This window comes from Neopelma chrysocephalum, unplaced genomic scaffold (genome assembly GCF_003984885.1).
Source record: "Neopelma chrysocephalum unplaced genomic scaffold, ASM398488v2 Primary Assembly neopelma1_26, whole genome shotgun sequence".
In the NCBI taxonomy this organism is placed as follows: Eukaryota; Metazoa; Chordata; class Aves; order Passeriformes; family Pipridae; genus Neopelma; species Neopelma chrysocephalum.
Window position 1 is genome coordinate 3,583,412 of NW_020897695.1, and position 18,312 is coordinate 3,601,723.

Consider the following 18,312-nt stretch of genomic DNA (forward strand, 5'->3'; position numbering starts at 1 on the left):
CAGCGACTGAAAAAGTGGGCAAGGGCCAGGTGTGTGCTGTCCGTATGCTGCGAGTGCTCAGTACTGGGTTGCTGGCGAGTGTCCCGTCCTCGGCCCAGTGCGGAGGCACCTTGTGGCCTGTGATTCCTCTTCTAGACCTCCCTGAACTGAGGCAATGACTTCCAAGAAGCGCCAGCTGCTGCCACCCTCGCTGGGTTTTGCTATGTGATTTCATGCCATTAGCAGCTGAGACAGGAGCTGAAAGGGAGGATCTGTGGTAAACTGCTCACAGCAGAGGTGTAAAAATGCTTTTAACACAGATGTTTTATGCACAACCAACCAGATTCATGAGTCAAAGTGTGATCAGTGCCTAGTATCTTTGAAGACCAAGGGATACTTAGGGGCTTTGTCTCCAATGAGCATTTACGCTGACCCTGGATAGGACAAGGACCTGTCACTTCTTATGGGTGTCCTAAATCAGGACATACTTGCAGAGATGAACAAGTGCTAGCACGGAGCTATTCTGATGGAGCAGGAGGGGAGAGGAAGCTCTCCCCAGCATCCAGGTTTCCCAAGTCACTGGTACAGCAACGTAGCTGATATGCAAAATGCTCTCAACAGGCTTAATCCTCAGTCATTCTCTCTAAAACTCTCAAATTTTAACAGATTCTCTTATCAGAAAAAAAAAAAGTTTTCCCTTGGTGCCTTTGTTTCTGGAGACCATTCTTATTACCTTGACTTGCTGGATTGCAGTGCCACCCCAAGCCCGGCAGTGAACCATTGATGCCCATGGTTATCTAGGCCAGCAGATGCTGGAGGAAAAAAGAAACATATCTTGATCTGAATAAGCTGCTGTGGGCTGTGGGCATCAGTAGAAGTGCACTGATTTACATTCAGGATGGTCTGATCCAAGCAGGCTGGGTGTCTGCATTTAACAGACAATTCTGAACCACAGGCTCTGAAAATGGGGATTTACCTCTCCCCACGGTGGCTCTGCATGCATGATGAGGTTAGGGAGGACATTTCCCAGCACATTGCTATAACCTTGGGTTAACCTAATGTTCTTTCACCCAAAATATGGTGAATGCTAATCACACAGCTAATGGTTTCGATATTGATACAGCATCCCAGTCTGCCATACAGACAGATGGCTGGGGCATATACAAAGCCAGCTTCATTTGCCTCAGTGTATGAACTCTCCCTGACTGTGCTGCTCACCGGCTCTCCTAGAGGACTGAGGTTTTCAGGTCAGAATCCTCCAACATCCAGCAGCCAGCACCATAAAATGCGAGGCCTGGCTGTGAGCGTAAGCTGCCAAGCCTGGCTCTGTTCTCAAGGAGCATCCTGCAGCATAGGCTAATCTGTCTGATGTAGATTTTATTTCTTACTAAAGGTAAGCTCCCCTCCATCCAAAAATCACTGATTTGATGAAGGAATTTTAAAATGTCATGAACTGAAATAATTACTTGTATATGTTTTGTATATATTTCAAATTTTGTATTTCTGTAAAGCATTACATAAAATTTCCCAATGAAATAATTTTGAACCAGGTGGTGACTTTATCTTAGAGAATATAAAACCAGTATACTTGAAACTTTTACGATTTCTTTCTGAAGGGGTGGTATTTCACAGTTTGTTGAACTCACCTGTCTCCTACCTTATGCTTCTATTTGCCCTCATCAGCCTTTTTTCAGCAGACATTGGAGTTTGTATTTTTATCACCAGCGCCCAGTGCCTGTATTTATCTTGATCATGTCAGCATCCACAGTGTGCATTGATGACAAAGGCTTATGAAATGACAGAATTTTGGGCTGCTTCTCTGTACTTATGAGGTCTTTGCTGTACATTTAATAAACTTGCTGAAAGTTATACTCATCTTTTCTGATTGTGAAGGTAAAGTTATTCTCAAATAATAGTAAATTGTTCTATCATGCAGACTGCTTCCTATGAATACTTACCCTTCAAAAAAGGCCTGACTCCTCAACAGCCTGTGACTTTTGGTATGTGTCATGGTTTGAGAGCCCCAAAATCCAATCCTCGAGTCCTAGCTCCCCTCCCACATCTCAACCCAGTGTGAGATGGGTTTCCACACAAGACTCAAAATGGGGGGAAGGGAATATATATTACAAGACTGTACAACAAATAAATAGTATAATACATCATAAACAATCTTAACTATCTCTACCATGACATACAGTATTTACAGTGGATCAAATCACTTCTCCCTTCCAAATAAAAGTCCAGGAGGGAAGAAGGGAAAGATCCTTTCCTCTCTCTGAGCAGCAAGTCTCTCTAGAGCAGCAGTTTCTCGTTCTCTCTTCCATGCAGCAGCTGTAGCTGGATCTCTGCCAATACACATGAGGGGAGTCCAAGCCCCTCGGCCCTTCATCTCTAAACGAAGGTCTTCTCTTCCGTGGGCTGCGTTCACCCAGACAAAGGTCGCTCCACCACGGTCATATCATGAAGCGCAGGGGTCTTCGCGACGGTCTGTATCTTCAGGGGATCCAAGCCCCTTTTGCAGAGCTCCGTGCTCTGTCTCAAAACTGCCAGCTTGGCAGTGGCATGGAGGGGAAACTCTCCTCCGCATTCCATCGGCCGTCCCGGTCCAGCTCCGGGACGCCTAAGAGCTTCTCAGCTCCTCTCTTTGCAGTGCATGCTGCATTTCAAGACTCCTCTCAGGTGGGAGTCCACCACCCCCTCCTCTCTATGAGAGGAGAGGTCTCCAAAGAGTTTGGGGGCTCTCAAACCATGACATTTTTGGTAGCAGAGGATGGTTTCGATCAAGATAAAGAGATAAGAGCTATGATGCTTGTGATAACAGGAAAAGTTTTCAGACAAAACACAGACTGTACCATTCTAGAAAAAGTAAAGCTATAGTGATATAAGTACTCAGAGTAGAGTTAAGTTTGTGATAATGCTATATTGATGTGCAGTAGAGAGATTTTGATTATATTTTGATTTATTGAAGATTGCATGTTGATTAGAGTTTTTCAAATTGTTGTGATATGTTTAGATTCCGCAGGAGCAGGGGGTGGAGTGTTGTGGTGGGGGGAAACAGTTTTCCCCCCTAGAGTTATAAATGGTAAACCCCCAGGGGGTCGTGACCCTTGGGGTTTGACCCAATCAGTGCTCCTGCAAAATGTAAACATATCACACTTAGACTGGAAAAGAAAGTAGTTGTAGTTGTAGTTGTTGTAGTTGAAGTAGCCATGTTGTGAGCCACGAGGAAGGGGCAGGAGCCCCTTTGGGGGGCCACAGCCCCCCCCAGCCCCCGACTGGGGGGCTACAGGGACTTGGAACAGTGTAAGACTGGGCTAAGTATCTGCAGCTGAGTTTTTCCTCCACCGTGGACAGCAGAAGTGGCAGCAAGAACAGCACTGACTGAGGAGAAGCGGTGGCAGAGAGCCAGCAGTAGATAAGGAGCAGCAAACAGACATTGCAGCCAGGCAAGAAGACACAGAGTTGTCTGAAGAGAAAGAGAGCAGCAGTAGAGAGAGAACTAAGTTCTACAGAGAGAGAGAATTTGGGGTAAGGACTTCAACCAGAACCCCCAAACTCCTTGGAGACCTCTCCTCTCATAGAGAGGAGGGGGTGGTGGACTCCCACCTGAAAGGAGTCCTAAAACGCAGCAGCACTGCTGCAAAGAGAGGAGCTGAGAAGCTCAGAGGCATCCCGAAGCTGGACTGAGATGGTCAGACAAGAATGTGGAGGGGGTGACCTTGGCCTTCCCCCCTCGCTGCTACTGAGAAGCTGGCAGCCTGAGATCAGAGCACAGAAGCTCTGATAGAACTCTTGAGGCAAAGGCCTTCAACTGAAAGCTGCCCAAGACATTCTGACTCAGGGTTGAATCCCCTGAGGAAGGGACCTTCATGGGATGTCTTACACCCCATGATATGACGTGGTGAGGCGAGTCTTGTCCCTGCTATGCAGCCCACGGAAGAGAAGACCCTCGTTTGGAGACGAAGGGCCGAGGGGCTTGGATATCCCCTCGTGTGTATTGGCAGAGATCCAGCTACAGCTGCTGCATGGAAGACAGAGAGAAACTGCTGCCTTAGAGAGACTTGCTGCTCTGAGGGAGGAAAGGATCTTTCCCTTCTTCCCTCCTGGACTTTTATTTGGAATGGAGAAGAGATTTGATCCATTGTAAATACTGTATGTCATGGTAGAGATAGTTAAGATTGTTTATGATGTATTATACTATTTATTTGTTGTACAGTCTTGTAATATATATTCCCTTCCCCCCATTTTGAGTCTTGTGTGGAAACCCATCTCACACTGGGTTGAGATGTGGGAGGGGGGCTAGAACTAGGGAATTGGATTTTGGGGCTCTCAAACCATGACAGTATGCTTGTGGCTTTGCAAGGTCAGAGAACCAACAAATGTTTTCTGGCAAGGTGTGACTTGCTAATTTGGGTCAGGCTGTGATTTGTGTTGTACCCTCACATCCTTTGTGTGGTTTTCCCCAAATGAGTTGCAACTTGACCTCTCATAAATCCCACCCTGGGGTAGACAGAGGTGGGGAGATGAGATGGTTCTGCAGGTTGTACACATGCCAGGGCACAAGAGAGGAAGACAGGGGATGATGAGAAGGGAAAATAAAGTCTTGACATATCTTATAGAAGCAGCCCAAAAAGGTATTTACAGAGAATGAAAGATTTTAGAAAACAATAGGAAATTTCATATGCAAAAGCATGTACTGATTTTCTTTATTAAAAAATAATCTGCAGAAGCCATATTCATCATATACCTTTATTCAATAAGGCCAAATGCACCTTAATAAGCACCAGCCAAACAGAGTCCTGCGCTCAGACAGATGAAAAACTGTAGACATTTTTTCTCTTTCCAACATGTCTTAATAGATGTTGGTTTTCTACTTGGTGCAAGCTACCAAACATACTAATCCCACCAAGTAAAACACTCAACACTTACATTACAAGAATTTTAAAGATGCTATTTCTCTCTCTTTTCTTTTGCCTACTTCAAAATGTCTGATACATGGAGAAGAGGAGAGAAGTTGTTGCAATCCTTCTGTGGATGTATAACAATAAAAACATTTCTTAAAAAAACGTAATATTCACATACAGCAAAAGTGTCAAAACATGAAAAAGGAGATTTTTCTTTTCTGCTTATAAGCTACTCTACGATGCAAAATTTGCATCCCACAGAAAGAAAATACTGAGGAAAGCACATTGCAGTGACTGCAATGCCAGCATGGTTAATGATGCTTAGCAATTGCTTTCCCATTTTTATTTACTCTGAAGCCTAAAGATCCATGAAAGGTAACAAATACAATTTTCATCTTTTGGTCCATCTTTCCATCAACACTGCAGCCCACGGCCCTTGCCCAAGCATTTTTAAAGCTGATGCTTAACTCAAGGCCCACTTAGTACGGGAAAAGGTTTGGAAAAATCAATGTCTTGTTTCAGCATTTTTAAGACAACACATATCAGAACTCCACCTCAAAAGCAGTTTAAATACACATAGGCTGTTTTTCAAGTAAAAGAACCAAAAATCCTTAGCAAAGATACTTTACCAGGAGAGGGAGGAAAGAAAAAGCAAAGCATTTTTGAGCCAAGCCAAGATTCTTCTATTTTTTCTTGATTGTAAATATTACAACAGAAGTATGAATAGAGAAAATATTAGGCAATAAAACTTACAGTAAAGCTTACCACAGGGAAGTCATGAGGACTGAATATGGATAGCACCTGCTGTATAAGTTATTGTGAGATTTTCATAAGATTTCAGATTTAACACGAGAACAAGAAGCACACTGGTTGGGCTGGTGGTCAGGCTGCAGGCATAGGGTATTGGAATCCTCAGAGGATGAATGGCTAACTTTGATCACAGTGACTGAGAATTCAGTTATTCAAGAAGATTAAACAGCTGAAGTTTTTATGGGTTATGCCTGGTATCACAAAACTACCAGATGGGCTTGGCTGTGGGAAATGAGAACAAAAGAAGTTTGGAAAGAGCGTCTGCTGAGGGGCTCTCCCATCACAACTTCTTTACAACTTAGTAGACATGTGCAATTCATTGCTTATACACTGGAATTAATTTTCTCCAGATTTTGAAAGTTACTGGTCTGAAGTAGAAGTTGATTGTGGTCCCAAACTCTTACCTTTAGGTGCTTCTGTAAGTCACACTGTGCTATTCCCTGGAGGCCGGAGTTCCATCTAACTTTTCTAAACTAGATGAAACTTCACTGAGACCTGATAATCTTTGCAGGTCTAAACAAGTTTTGTGTGTATTTAAACATTTTTAAAAAATATTTTTGCTGTATTTTTATCCTCGGAGCTTTAAAAATGGTTTTAAGAACAGGCTTGTGTTCATTTACTTTTTCTGTCATGTATTCCAGCATGTTGCAAGTCCCCCCATTTATGGCTAAAAATTATAAATGTTCCTGAATATTGCAGAGAGGTATATATTATCCAGTAAGCTATATGACACCTCTGACAATCTACCTTTTAATATCTGTTTGCTTTATATTCTCTCTTATTTTAAAGGGCAATATAATGATACTCTGAAAATGCTACTATATTCCCCATCCACTGAATTCAACTAACACAGCAGGTGTGAAGTAAAGATATTGTGACAACTATTCTTACATCTCAAAATTATGTAGCCATTTATATTCCAAAAGGTCTCAAATACTGACATGATAATTTGTAGTATCTTTGAATGCTTCTTTGTATGAGTTAGTCAGTCCCTAAAGCTCACAGTCAAAGGCAAAGCTGTGAAAACTTTCTCATCTCAAAGCTCTACAACTGCATGTGATGATTTAAGCAGCAGAGTTCCCATCAGATCTCTGGAAATGATTACAGGGTTTTTCATGTTGTCACCATGGAGGACAGTGAAAGTGTTAAATCAGAGGGATTTGAAAGATCAAATTCTTACCATTCACAGAAAATGGAACCGCAATGTCTTCCCTCTGCAGCTGACATATTTTAATGCTTCCCACATCCTTGCATCACTAGGCTATTGCAAGCTAAAAAAAGAGATAGGTTTGCACAAACCTACCTGATGTAGTCAAATGAGGTACACAAGGGCTACCTGAAGCACAATTAAGAAAACAGTTCTTATACTTTGTATATGTCTGGAAAGAAATACAGCTTTTTGTATTTGGCAATAATTTTGTCCTGTTTCTGGTATGGGGTTTCTTTGGTTTTAATTAATTTATTTAAGTGACTGCTCCTCAGTTGCACTTATTTTAGCAGTGTGGGACCAAACTTCTCTGCTACTACACTACTGCTATCAGCTGAGTTACTGTTATTGAATTAAATCTAGCTCGCTGTTTGAAAGAGCAAAACCTGGTGAAATAAGGAGTACATTATTATTATCATTATTATCATCATCATCATCTTGACAGCGTTTGTGATCATGGCAAACTATGCTAGAAGGTCTGTACAAATGGAGAAAAAGATGGTTCCTCCCCTAAAGAACCCATAATTCAAGAGAGTCTCAAGCTGCGGCCCTTCTGGCTCATTGTCTGTTTCTAGGTTTATGCATTTTGCCTCTTGCAGGATCCTCCCACATACCTAAAACCTCCCTTACCACTGTAGTGGTTAAATACGTTGTGAGAAGCAGGCAAACAAGTTGCCTGTGTGCACATTTGAAGTTGCTGTTTCTCTGATGACCTTCTTTCATGCTCTTTCATCTCTAAATTTAGCTAACTGCTAAAGCTGGAGCCTAGCAGACTCGGTGACACAGGAAATACTAATGCAGAGACTGTATACAATCACTCTCAAAAGAACAGCACAGATTATGAGACAGTGTAATTACTATTCTGTAGCCAAATGAAGTTTATTTTATGAAATTGCACCTTTTCAAGTCTAATAAAACATTAGAATCATTCATTCAAGACCAACACATGCAGCACAAAATCAGAAGTACTATTTAAGGGCTGACACCGAGAATTTGGAAATCTGTTCATGTTAGGATTGCTGTATTTGAACAGATGACATTGTAACTGCCAGGCAAAGTACACTTTAAATCTGAAATGTAATCTTTTAAATAGTTGCCTCAGTGCCACCTAATGAGAACATACTGGAGAATCATAGGAAACAGTTAAGAAGGTGAAATAAAGTATTGAGATTCAGATAAGTACTGTACAGAAACAGGTACTGTGACTGAGACACAACGATGAAACTATACTGAGTTTTATGAAATTGCAGAAAAGTTACACCATGTTAAATTCTGGTTCGTTATTTTCAGATACAAGAAACACGGTAAAATAGGAAATATTCTATACTGTTCAGTTGAGATAAATGACAAGCAGTTTTATTCCCTGGATCACATATATAAAATCAGATTAAAGTATTAATAAACTTTGTGCTTATATCGATAGTTCTGAAGTTTTTAATCACCCTATCTCTCAGAAATAATACCTCCAGTATTCTAGCCAAAAAGCTTTCCCTCTTTTTTGAGAAAACAGCACAAGCGCAGCCCAGAAACTTTGTTAATTTTTTCTTTAATAAAGCGGGCGAAATGTTCTTCCAGAGTAAAGATGCAAAGCTCCACGACTAAATCAATACCTAGTCAAAATATGATACTGCCTTTCTGCAGTACATACAACTGACATGACATGCAAGGGACTTTAAAGTAATAAATTACAGATATGAGATACAGTACAACAGTCTCAGATACATATCTTAATGCCTTATTAGTTTTCATCGGTAATTTGCAACGCATATAATTTTTCTATCTGATTATTGTTATCCATGAGCATTATGAACAGGTCATTTTTGGAGAAAAAGAATAATCTCATGTTTTAAATGACAATTTCTCTCTCAGTATATTCTTAACAAAACACAAGACAGGACGATAATTTGACATTTTATCTAACTTATAAGTTTCTAACTTGATGAATATACCAAAATTCTAACTATCTCTGCACTATGATCAAGTATCAGAGACAACATATTTGAGATATGGAAGGACATGGTACAGCCAAAGCAGATTCATTTACTGGAATTTGCTCTATTCTTATTCGTATAATCATCTCTCTGCTTTTGAAGATTTTTATCATGTCCCATGGCATGATACGCATTCAGCTCATCAGTATTCACTGATCAGAGAAAACTTCTTGGAAACTCCCAAAATCTTTACAGACTTTTACTGCTGTTTTAAAATATGCAATATTAAAGATACAACTAACTTACAAAAATAAAAAACCTGTAAAAATCACACTCTTCCATTGGCAATGAGACCGTTCAAGAAAATAGCAATGTGATCCCTGAAACAACCAACTAGAATAGAAATCAAAAGACTGATGCTTAAAAAAATAAAAAAGAAGTAAAAACATTTCCTCCCGCCAAAGTACTGGAATCTTTGAAGGTTTATCTATTACAGAATATAAAACTTTTCTCTCTGTCCCCAGAATATTTTTTTCCTCTTTCCACAGGTAGCTTTTGAACAGATTCCCATTTTTGGTGGTGTGGCACAAGCCTTGCTTAATGGGTTAAGGCTAGAAAAGCTTGAAAGACCTAAATAAATCAACAGCCACCTAATCCCCTGGCATTCATGCAAACTCAGGGAAATGAAATAAACCTGAAGACAGGCATGCATGCTGAATTCCATAGTGATTTTCTATGAAGTTTAAAATTAAACCAAAATAAACACCTTTTGTAAATGTTACGCATTTGAGATCTTTCATCTAAACAGTCATCTGACTGGTCGCATCACTCTGTTGCAGAGAGGTGTGATGCTATGCCTGCTCATAACATTCTAGTATTTTAACATTTTACAAGGCACAAATAATCTCCAAAGAATTACATGGCAGCTTTTGAACATGTAAGGATATGGCAACTACTATGTAATTACATGACAATTAACTCTTCAATTCAGCCTTTGACACAGACCTTGTAAAATCTAAGACCAGCAAATCACACATCACCTCATCTTTGGAATACGGTACTTCACTCCATCTACAGTTACAGACTAAGCAGCAAATAACAACCATTTCTTACCTTCGAATAAACACAAGCTTCGCCATGCAATTACGAAGTTGTTGCATAGTATAATGTATACGCATCTTCAAAGCAAATAATACTTTTTTTTTGCTGCTGTTATAGAGCGATATACTAGCATTCCTTCCTCAAGCTAGCTCTGTGTGGACCCTGCAAGAGGAGGTGTCCACTCACCACTGGTTTAATTTTCTGAATTCCAATAGAGGTTAAAGGGATCAGAGAGCACAAAAAAACCCCCCTTATCTACTTGAAAAAGCTCTTATTAAATGCACTAGCTACTTGATGGGAAAGAAATACACTTTTCCATAGAAGAACAAGTTATAGAGTTTATTAGAAACTTTCTGTTGGTTAACGCTGCTGCACCATTATGTTTTCTTGACTAGAAATATGGAAATTGTATAGGAATATATGTAAACAGAGTCTATAGAAGATAATAGCAATGAGACATAAAGTGCTTTTAATTATGAACATTTCATTTTACTTTGCAACCTTCCCTGGTAAGTTATCATACTCAAGCTAGTTTTAGTTCAACTGGCTCAGGTCTACACTATGAAATACTGTTATTTCCCTTGCACCTACTGTTTTAACTGTGGTAGTCTCAGTAAAATAAAAAATAATTCATGCCAGGGGAAGTAAAAGTAGACAAATATAAAGAGGGAAAGAGGTGAACTGGGGACACTCAAGGGGAAAAAAAAGTAGACAAAGGGAAATAAGGCTCTGTTGTATAGCTTCCCATTCTCAAGGAGTTTGTCACATAGCCTCTTGTAAGCGCTGAGGAACAACTACACAGACCTCTGGCTTGAACACACCTCAGGCTATTGCTGCATGAAAATGAAGAAACTAGGATTCCTTAAGGGAGAACAAACTTACTACTAGGATGATCCTTTTAATCTTTCTGATAGTCATTCCCTACTTCTCTAATCACAGTCTTATAAGAAACAGTACCTTTTCCTACTCAGAATACCCAGTCAAGCATATTTTGTAAAAGGACGACATTAAATCTGGCTTGTCTTTGCTGCTTCAAGTCTGATGCCAAGTATCTACACATTTCCATTATGGTACCTAGCACATACTATTCTATGTTTTGGGAAAGCAACAGTTCCATAGCAAAAATACTCCTAAGTAAAGTAAAAGCATAACTAAGAATAACGCTATATTAGAACTGGGTTTTACTGAGTCTTTATTTAAGGCAGTTGTTAAAAGGTGTATATTATTTTTGAAAAGGTCAAATTTGTGTTGCCTTTTTTTTTTTTTAATTTTAATTTAGGCTTTTGGCAGCTGAAATGGGTTACCTCTATCTATTTTCTGCCCTTCTGATCCTAAGAAGTATCCAGCCCATGGAATCATAGGCATTTGAACTGAGTTGTAATGACTGACTTCCCAAACTCTCCCAACCTGTTTCTTTAGATGTCCAGTGGGCTGACAATAGCAAAGTCAGAATCTTTGCTGTTGTTACTACTGTCGTCATCAGGGCTGGAGCTCAGGTTGCTGGAGGAGGCTGAAATTGAACCCATCAGTGGGTCAGAGAATATCAAAGAAGAACGAGACGGAGCTTCTGGCTTCACCACTGACTCCTTGTGTGCCTGAAGGGACTGCACCGGCTCCGGAACAGCACTTTTACTTCCTTCCTCTTCTTTGGAAACCATAATATAGTCATCAGCACTCTTGTTCTCACTAGTGCTCGAGTCAGTCGTAGTCTGTGAGAAAACAGCACAGAAAGGACTTAAAGTGTGTACCACTTTTACCAAATAACGAGTTTTATGATGCATGTCAGGGATATGGAAATGGGACAAACGAATAATTATTATCCAAAAGTAGCAATGTCCAAATAAAGTAAAAAATAAAGCGGATATTAACTTCAGATGACATAATTTATTTGTCATTTACAAAAGCATAAAATATAACACTAAAAATACTTTATTGGGTATAGCAGTCTTACATGTCTTATCATCACAGTGCATCCATGTAGTGATCACAGCAGCTAAGTATCAAACACATACTTTACAGTTGTGAAGATTTTCAGTAATTATATTGGTTTTCTGCAGTAATTAGAAGTAGTTTTGAGTAGAAGTAGTTTTGAGGAATTTTTTGCTGGTTTGCATGAACAATGGCGTTTTGGACCTTGTCAGAGGAATGGTTTGATATCAAATTTCCTAGTAAAACCCTGACCTGTGGAATCTGAGCCACACATAGACCGGTTTAGTGTGCACCCGTTTGTGTTCAAAAGATCAGGGCTCCCAGGGCTTCTAGGGTTAGTGTTGTTGAATATTTCCTAACTCTTTCAGAAAATGAGGGTCTGGGAATCCCAATTCTGTCTGGTTAGACCTTGGGAAATGTGTGTCCCTGAGCATTCAGGTAGTGGAAAAAGACTGCACATCAGTGTATCAGAAAACTCCATGATGTTGCAATCTTATATTCCATTATACTAGCCATATTCAGGAGAAACCCAGCTTTTCCAGCCAGAGCTATATGTAATTAGAAAGGAAGACTGCCATATACAGTAAAATGGGATTTCTCATGTGTTGAAAACTGGCAGTCTTTTAGCTTGGCTGCAACCCAAAAGGACAACGCTTTGTTTTCTTCTGCAAGAGAGGCATTCAATTCCTGTCTAGCGCTATGTTTCCCTAAAAAGAGCATGACTGCTTTCTTGGTTGCTTCCACACAATTTTTTTTCAGAGTAATAATGCAACCTGCCAAGCAGCCTGTAGGTACAAGCATCTTGAAGTGGTGTGATACCGAAACCAATATATTTGATTACATGAATGCAAGACTGAGAAAAAGGAGAAGTAGAGGGGCAGCTGGGGAAGTGTGTATGTCCACATACGTGGCGATACAAGCCCTTCAGCTGTGATTCTTTCACCAAACAAAAAAATTTACATTCACTTTGGTGTAAAAGAGAGATTGTGGGTATTATAGAAAAAAGAAAGCAGTTACAGAAGAGAACAACAGGAATAATATGAATGAGATTCTCTTGGGTCTTCAACATAGTAATATTGGAGTATGGAGATCACCGCAAGCATCAGCAAGTGACAAGTGGAGTTATGGTATCCATGCCCTCTAGCAAAACTTATTTTGCCAAATTTATTATTACAGCTGAAAATTATTTTCTTGCTTTGATTACTGATTATAGATCAGAATTTCTTGAAAGAGGACTGTAGAGTAGCTCAGGGAACAAAACCCACCTGAGATTAAGAATGACTGTACGATGAAATGAAGGAGCTAGAAGTCTTTGGTTGTCATTTGCATAGCAGCTACAAATTGTTAAAAGTCACAAAGCTGAATGGGAAAATGTATTCAAATACAGAATTGTGACCAAAATTTATATGAATAAGGATTCAAATATCTCCCTTTCTAGTAAATTTTGAAAATATTCTGGTTTAATAATTTATAATTTTTGCGTGTTGTCTGCAAGTATATAGGTATAATTACATAATATAATATATTATACAATTAATATTATTATAAGTATAACATATAGTATTCTGTTTTGTAATAAATTAATTTTAATATTTTGCAATTCAAATGGAAATATCTTAAGTCCAGAGTATTTCTTTTAATTTTACAGGTCCCAGTGTAAGACAGTCATCACACAGATAGAAATTTACATCTATTATTTTTTTGATACAAATTCATTTTCCTGAGATGACTTAATAAAATTCATATAAAACCCAGCAGATTGCTTTTAGAAATAGCAAAAACTAGCCTTTGCTGAACGCTATCAAAATTGATCTCAAAACTTCCTGATCCACGCAGAACCAGAGCAATCCAAATGTCAAAAACTTCAAGCAGTTTCCATGAAGTTAAAACCAAACAGATCTATTCTACAAGGAGAGATACTTCGCTATTTAAACACTTCTGAGCTGAGACATCATTTGTTGTTAATTAGCCTTTTGCTTTCATCTTGTCTGTTTGAAATGCTGTCTTCATGAGCCATCAGTCAGTTAGCTGCCATCTCCAGGGGGTGAGGACACAGGCAGCACACAGCCGTGGCTCTGCTCCATCAAAATAGAATCATAAAATAGTTTGGGTTGGAAGGACCTTTAAAGGTCACATAGTCTGTCTCCCACAGCAAGGCACAGGCACATCTTCAACTAGATCAGGTTGCTCAGAACCCTGTACAACCTGACCTTCAATGTTTCCAGGGATGGGGCATCCACCACCTCTCTGGGAAACCTGTTCCAGTGTCTCACCATGCTCCCAGGGAATGCAGTAAAGTCTCATTTCGCAAAACTATAGACTTTATTATTCCAACCTATCAAGAATGCTCTGTTTAAGTCCTCACACCTGAGATGGCGCCTCCTTGTGTAGGGTAACACAGTTCTTACCTAGTGACAGACCTGCTCATCAAGATCAGTATTTTCCTCTCTAGCACCCCCAAAGATAACAGGGTGTCTTGCCTTTGGCAATGACCCTCAGCAAGGGCCCTCCATCATAAACACTTTGGACTGTTGTTGCAATTTCCTAAATTCTGCTTTCAAAAATGCACTCTTGTGCAGTTAAAAAAAAATCATCTTGCCCTTTAATAAAGAAAGGAAAGAAAACTACTCATCTGAATTCCTTGTCGTTAGTGTTGTGCTTTGTAGCACTACTTTTCATGCTACCCACACTTTTTGGTTTGGTTAAGGAGACCTATAGCTCACTGAAGTACCAGAGAAGCAGCAAAGCAGAGATACTGACTCCAAAATGCTATAAAAGGGCCTCCTGTAAATGTTTGCCTATCCCTGGCATACACTGGTATTTTGGTACTGATACTTCCAGAGGTAAAATACCTCCTTCCTTTTTCTTCTGCCTGTTTCTGTTTCAGGAAACTCATGCTGACGTGAAGCATGTTTTTTCCCATCTGCTGCCACTACTGAATAAATGAAAAATGACAGAATTATACTTCCAGTAGCTTTGAAAGTTAACAACCTTACGCCCGTTGCCATATGGCTTCTCCAAACAATTTTTCCTGATGAATATAGCCACTAGGACCAGGCTTATTTCAATTGCCTTCACACTGTGAATGAGTTAAAACTGCAAGGATACAATTCAAGAAAGCTTAGAAGAACAGCATCTCGTTTTGCCTCCTTCTTTGAACAGACATAAAGGCAAGATAATGTGTTAATTATCATTCATTATTTAGCAACAGAAGCCTTCTGTTTGTCAACTGCATACTGCTACCAAGGCCAAACATCACAAATTTCTTTGAGCCTTTATCTTAACTTTTTTTGCATTTTTAATTTTGCAGCTTTCCTTTCTAAAGAAGGGCTATATCCTTATCCTCGCTTTCCAGAAGGGGATTTTGAGGCAAAAAAGAGGAAGAGCACTTTAAAAAAAAGCAAAAATGATAATTTATACTTATATAACAACCAAGCACAAAAGACCAGATTTTATCTCAATTACAGAACAGCTATACCGGTAACTTTTCCAGCTGTCCTAGAAAATATCCCTATAATTGCAGCACAGAAAAATCTCTACAGTATAAATCCCACCAAGTAGAATTACATGCATTACCAAAGTCACAGAAAATGCAAATACAGTAAAAATTACTTAGCAAGAAATGCATTCAATGGTGTAGAAGTGGTTGTTTTTAATCCCCTTTCAGCTCTCAGTAAGTACTCCCAGCAAGACCCAGGGCACCAGTGCAGCCCATTTTCTTCAGCAGAGCTAAAAGCTTAGGCTGTGGCCTGGTTTGGGCCAACAACTGACCCCATAAATTAACAGTCTAATTTCACAGTCCACTAAATTCTGCAGTTTTATTTTCACATTTTTTATTAAAAGGGGTCCAAAGTTTTCCTCTTTTTGTTTGATTTTAGCCATGGTGGTTAAAGATGATGGGCTTAGAAACAGCACAGACTAACTAGGGGATAGTGAGACAGACAGACAAACTATCCCGAACTAACTAGGGATACTAACAGTCCTCCTGGACTGTCACATCTAATTCTAATCTTTTTCTTTCTGTCAAAGGGGCTGTTTCTTATTATCATAATTGGAACTTTCAGAAGATAAGAGGAGAGGAGGCTAATCCATGTTAATGTCCTGCACCTCCAAACATAAACCATGCAGTGCCAATGCCTCATTAATCCTCTGCAGCAGCTCAGCTTGTACAGTCTCTACTCACATGGGTCATAGTTGACTTACAAGCAGCCTTCGAAATTGTGGGACCCACAGATGCCAGTCAGTTCCTGGGGCTGCATGTATATATTCTGACTACATGCTGGGATAAGACCAAATGTCATTGTACATCACCCTAAAAGTTTCCATTGGAAAGAAACCTGTGCAGACCAAGCTTCACCTGCTCCACTCCCAATACCCAAAACACAAATCTCCAGCACCTCCATGATACACGGTTTGGACCAGCCTCTGAGTAAGGGTTTCTCCAGCATGAGTAGGGTCTGCACACACACATACAGCATGTTGTCATGTTATATATCATTCTACCTTCCAGTTTCTAGAAGTGAAAAATCATCAGAAAAACGTTATTTGCCATTTTGGGAGGAAAGCCAAAGGTACTTTGTATAAAATACCAGGAGATAAAGGACAAAAATAGGAGGTCATTATATGAACATTCCAATATGCTACATCAGTTTAACCTATTGCTTAATTATAGCAGAAAGTAGTGATTGTAATGACAACAGCTAAACAAACAAGGAAAGCTTTCTATCAAAGCTTTGCTCTTTGAAGGTGCCATTACTAAGTATAAAAAAAGAAATCTCAGTATTGCTTCTAATACTGAAATACAATTAAAATATGTTTTTAACATAGTGTGTTCTAACTCCGGGGAATTGTGTGTAATAAATCAAAATGACCCTGTGTCATTATCTGAAAATGAATAAATACTTCCTGTACTTCCTAAGTAAACTTGTCGAAAGTAAACTGATGGCAAGCTCAGTTAGACTTTGAGGTGATAGTGCTGCTGCTGATTTACAAGTGTGAATTTCAGCAGTGGGGTGGCAGACCTAACAGAACTCCAATATAGAAATAAGCATATACAAAAGTACTTGTTTTTAAGATATCGTTTGAGTCGGACTGAGTCTTAGACAGAGGACCTTTCAGCATCAAAGGAAAATACATCTGTCTATGAACTTGTGCTATGACTGTATGCTTTGTATGTGAAAACATTGTTTACTGATTCAAGGAGAAAGTCAATACAATGAAGTAGAAGGTAAAAGCAACCTCCTTGCTACTTCCTTTTTGGCCCTAGCCATGAATACACTGCAATGCAGTTAATCAGCTCTTACATAATGGGATCCTGGAGGACAAGGACAATGAGAATAATCATGTGGGAACATTTGGTATGGGAACATTTACCTGCAATTTTTACATTGTTTTGTAAGAAATTAATCTGTGATTTTGTGACTAAACAACGTGAAAGAGTAACTCCCCCAAAACATCACCTAACACTTAGACTTAAATATCCACATGTGGAGCATAAGGCTACAATAAAAATAATTGATGGGAGTAGGACACTGGCTAAAGATACACTTTCAACCACTCTCCATAAGCACCAGGAATGCTGGTGTGTCCCATATAATATCTGGACGTGCTAGAGGAAGTCTCCAAAAAATGGAAGGCCACCAATGGCCTGCTTGAGATGTTTTTATCTTACCTGTTGTCCTGAGATGAACTGTTGCTTTGTTATAACAGGTCCCTTTAGGACATCGCCTGCCCCCTTGTTCTGACTGTTAGAACAGTAATGATCATCAGCAATAGTGATTTGCTCATTTTCTTCAGCTTCCAGCTGGCTCTGGTTGAAACGCAATGAACCCTTCAGGATATCCTTGATCTGTTTTGAATGGAAGGGGAAAGGATGTAAGTTAAAAATTTGGAGAAATTCTGTATTTTCTAAAGCTCTGTGCAGAATGCTTTCATAAACCATTTCCCCAAAATATTTGCTTTGAAAAGACAGGAAGCAAGTCAATATTCATATCTATATTGATTAAAGATACAAATTACAGTTAAGTGTGGTTGTATCAGAATCTGGAAAACAACTATCCAAGAAATCTAAAGCGAATGAAACTGTTAAGATTGTTCCCTACCTCATTATACGTTTAACATATGTCACATTTTTCCTCATAAAATGTATTTTGAGAGCAGAGGACAGTATAATCAGAGCTACAGATGCTCAGCAGCATTCTCATTTTATGTATGTAGTATTTTTTCTTTAATTCAATGACATTAAGTGTTGCCACATTTAAATAATGGGGACATAGGCACGGTTACTGCCTAGCAAGTACATTTCCATTAAGAAGGATGATAGCGTGGCTTAAGTCCAGCATTCAGGGTTGCACTTCCTCAGTTCTGGTTCAAGGCCTCCAAAACTTTCACAGGAGCAAATATCGAGCAAATAATTAAAACTGTTTATAGCTGAACTTTACCTTTATAAATA

The 18,312-nt window shown here is 39.4% G+C and overlaps 1 protein-coding gene across 4 annotated transcripts in view; it reads right to left on the bottom strand.

The window, feature by feature from the left end:
* Positions 1 to 8,430: 8,430 nt before the first annotated feature.
* The window catches only part of TBC1D5 (TBC1 domain family member 5), a 289,248-nt gene continuing 279,366 nt past the window's right edge, over positions 8,431 to 18,312 (bottom strand). For all 4 annotated transcript variants that reach the window (XM_027675357.1, XM_027675359.1, XM_027675356.1 and 1 more), the window contains 2 exons: positions 17,533 to 17,709; positions 8,431 to 11,641 (listed from right to left, as the gene is read on the bottom strand). In XM_027675357.1, coding sequence (XP_027531158.1) covers positions 11,348 to 11,641; positions 17,533 to 17,709 — 471 coding nt within the window. In that variant the 3' untranslated portion in view covers positions 8,431 to 11,347. The remainder of the gene's footprint in view (positions 11,642 to 17,532; positions 17,710 to 18,312) is intronic.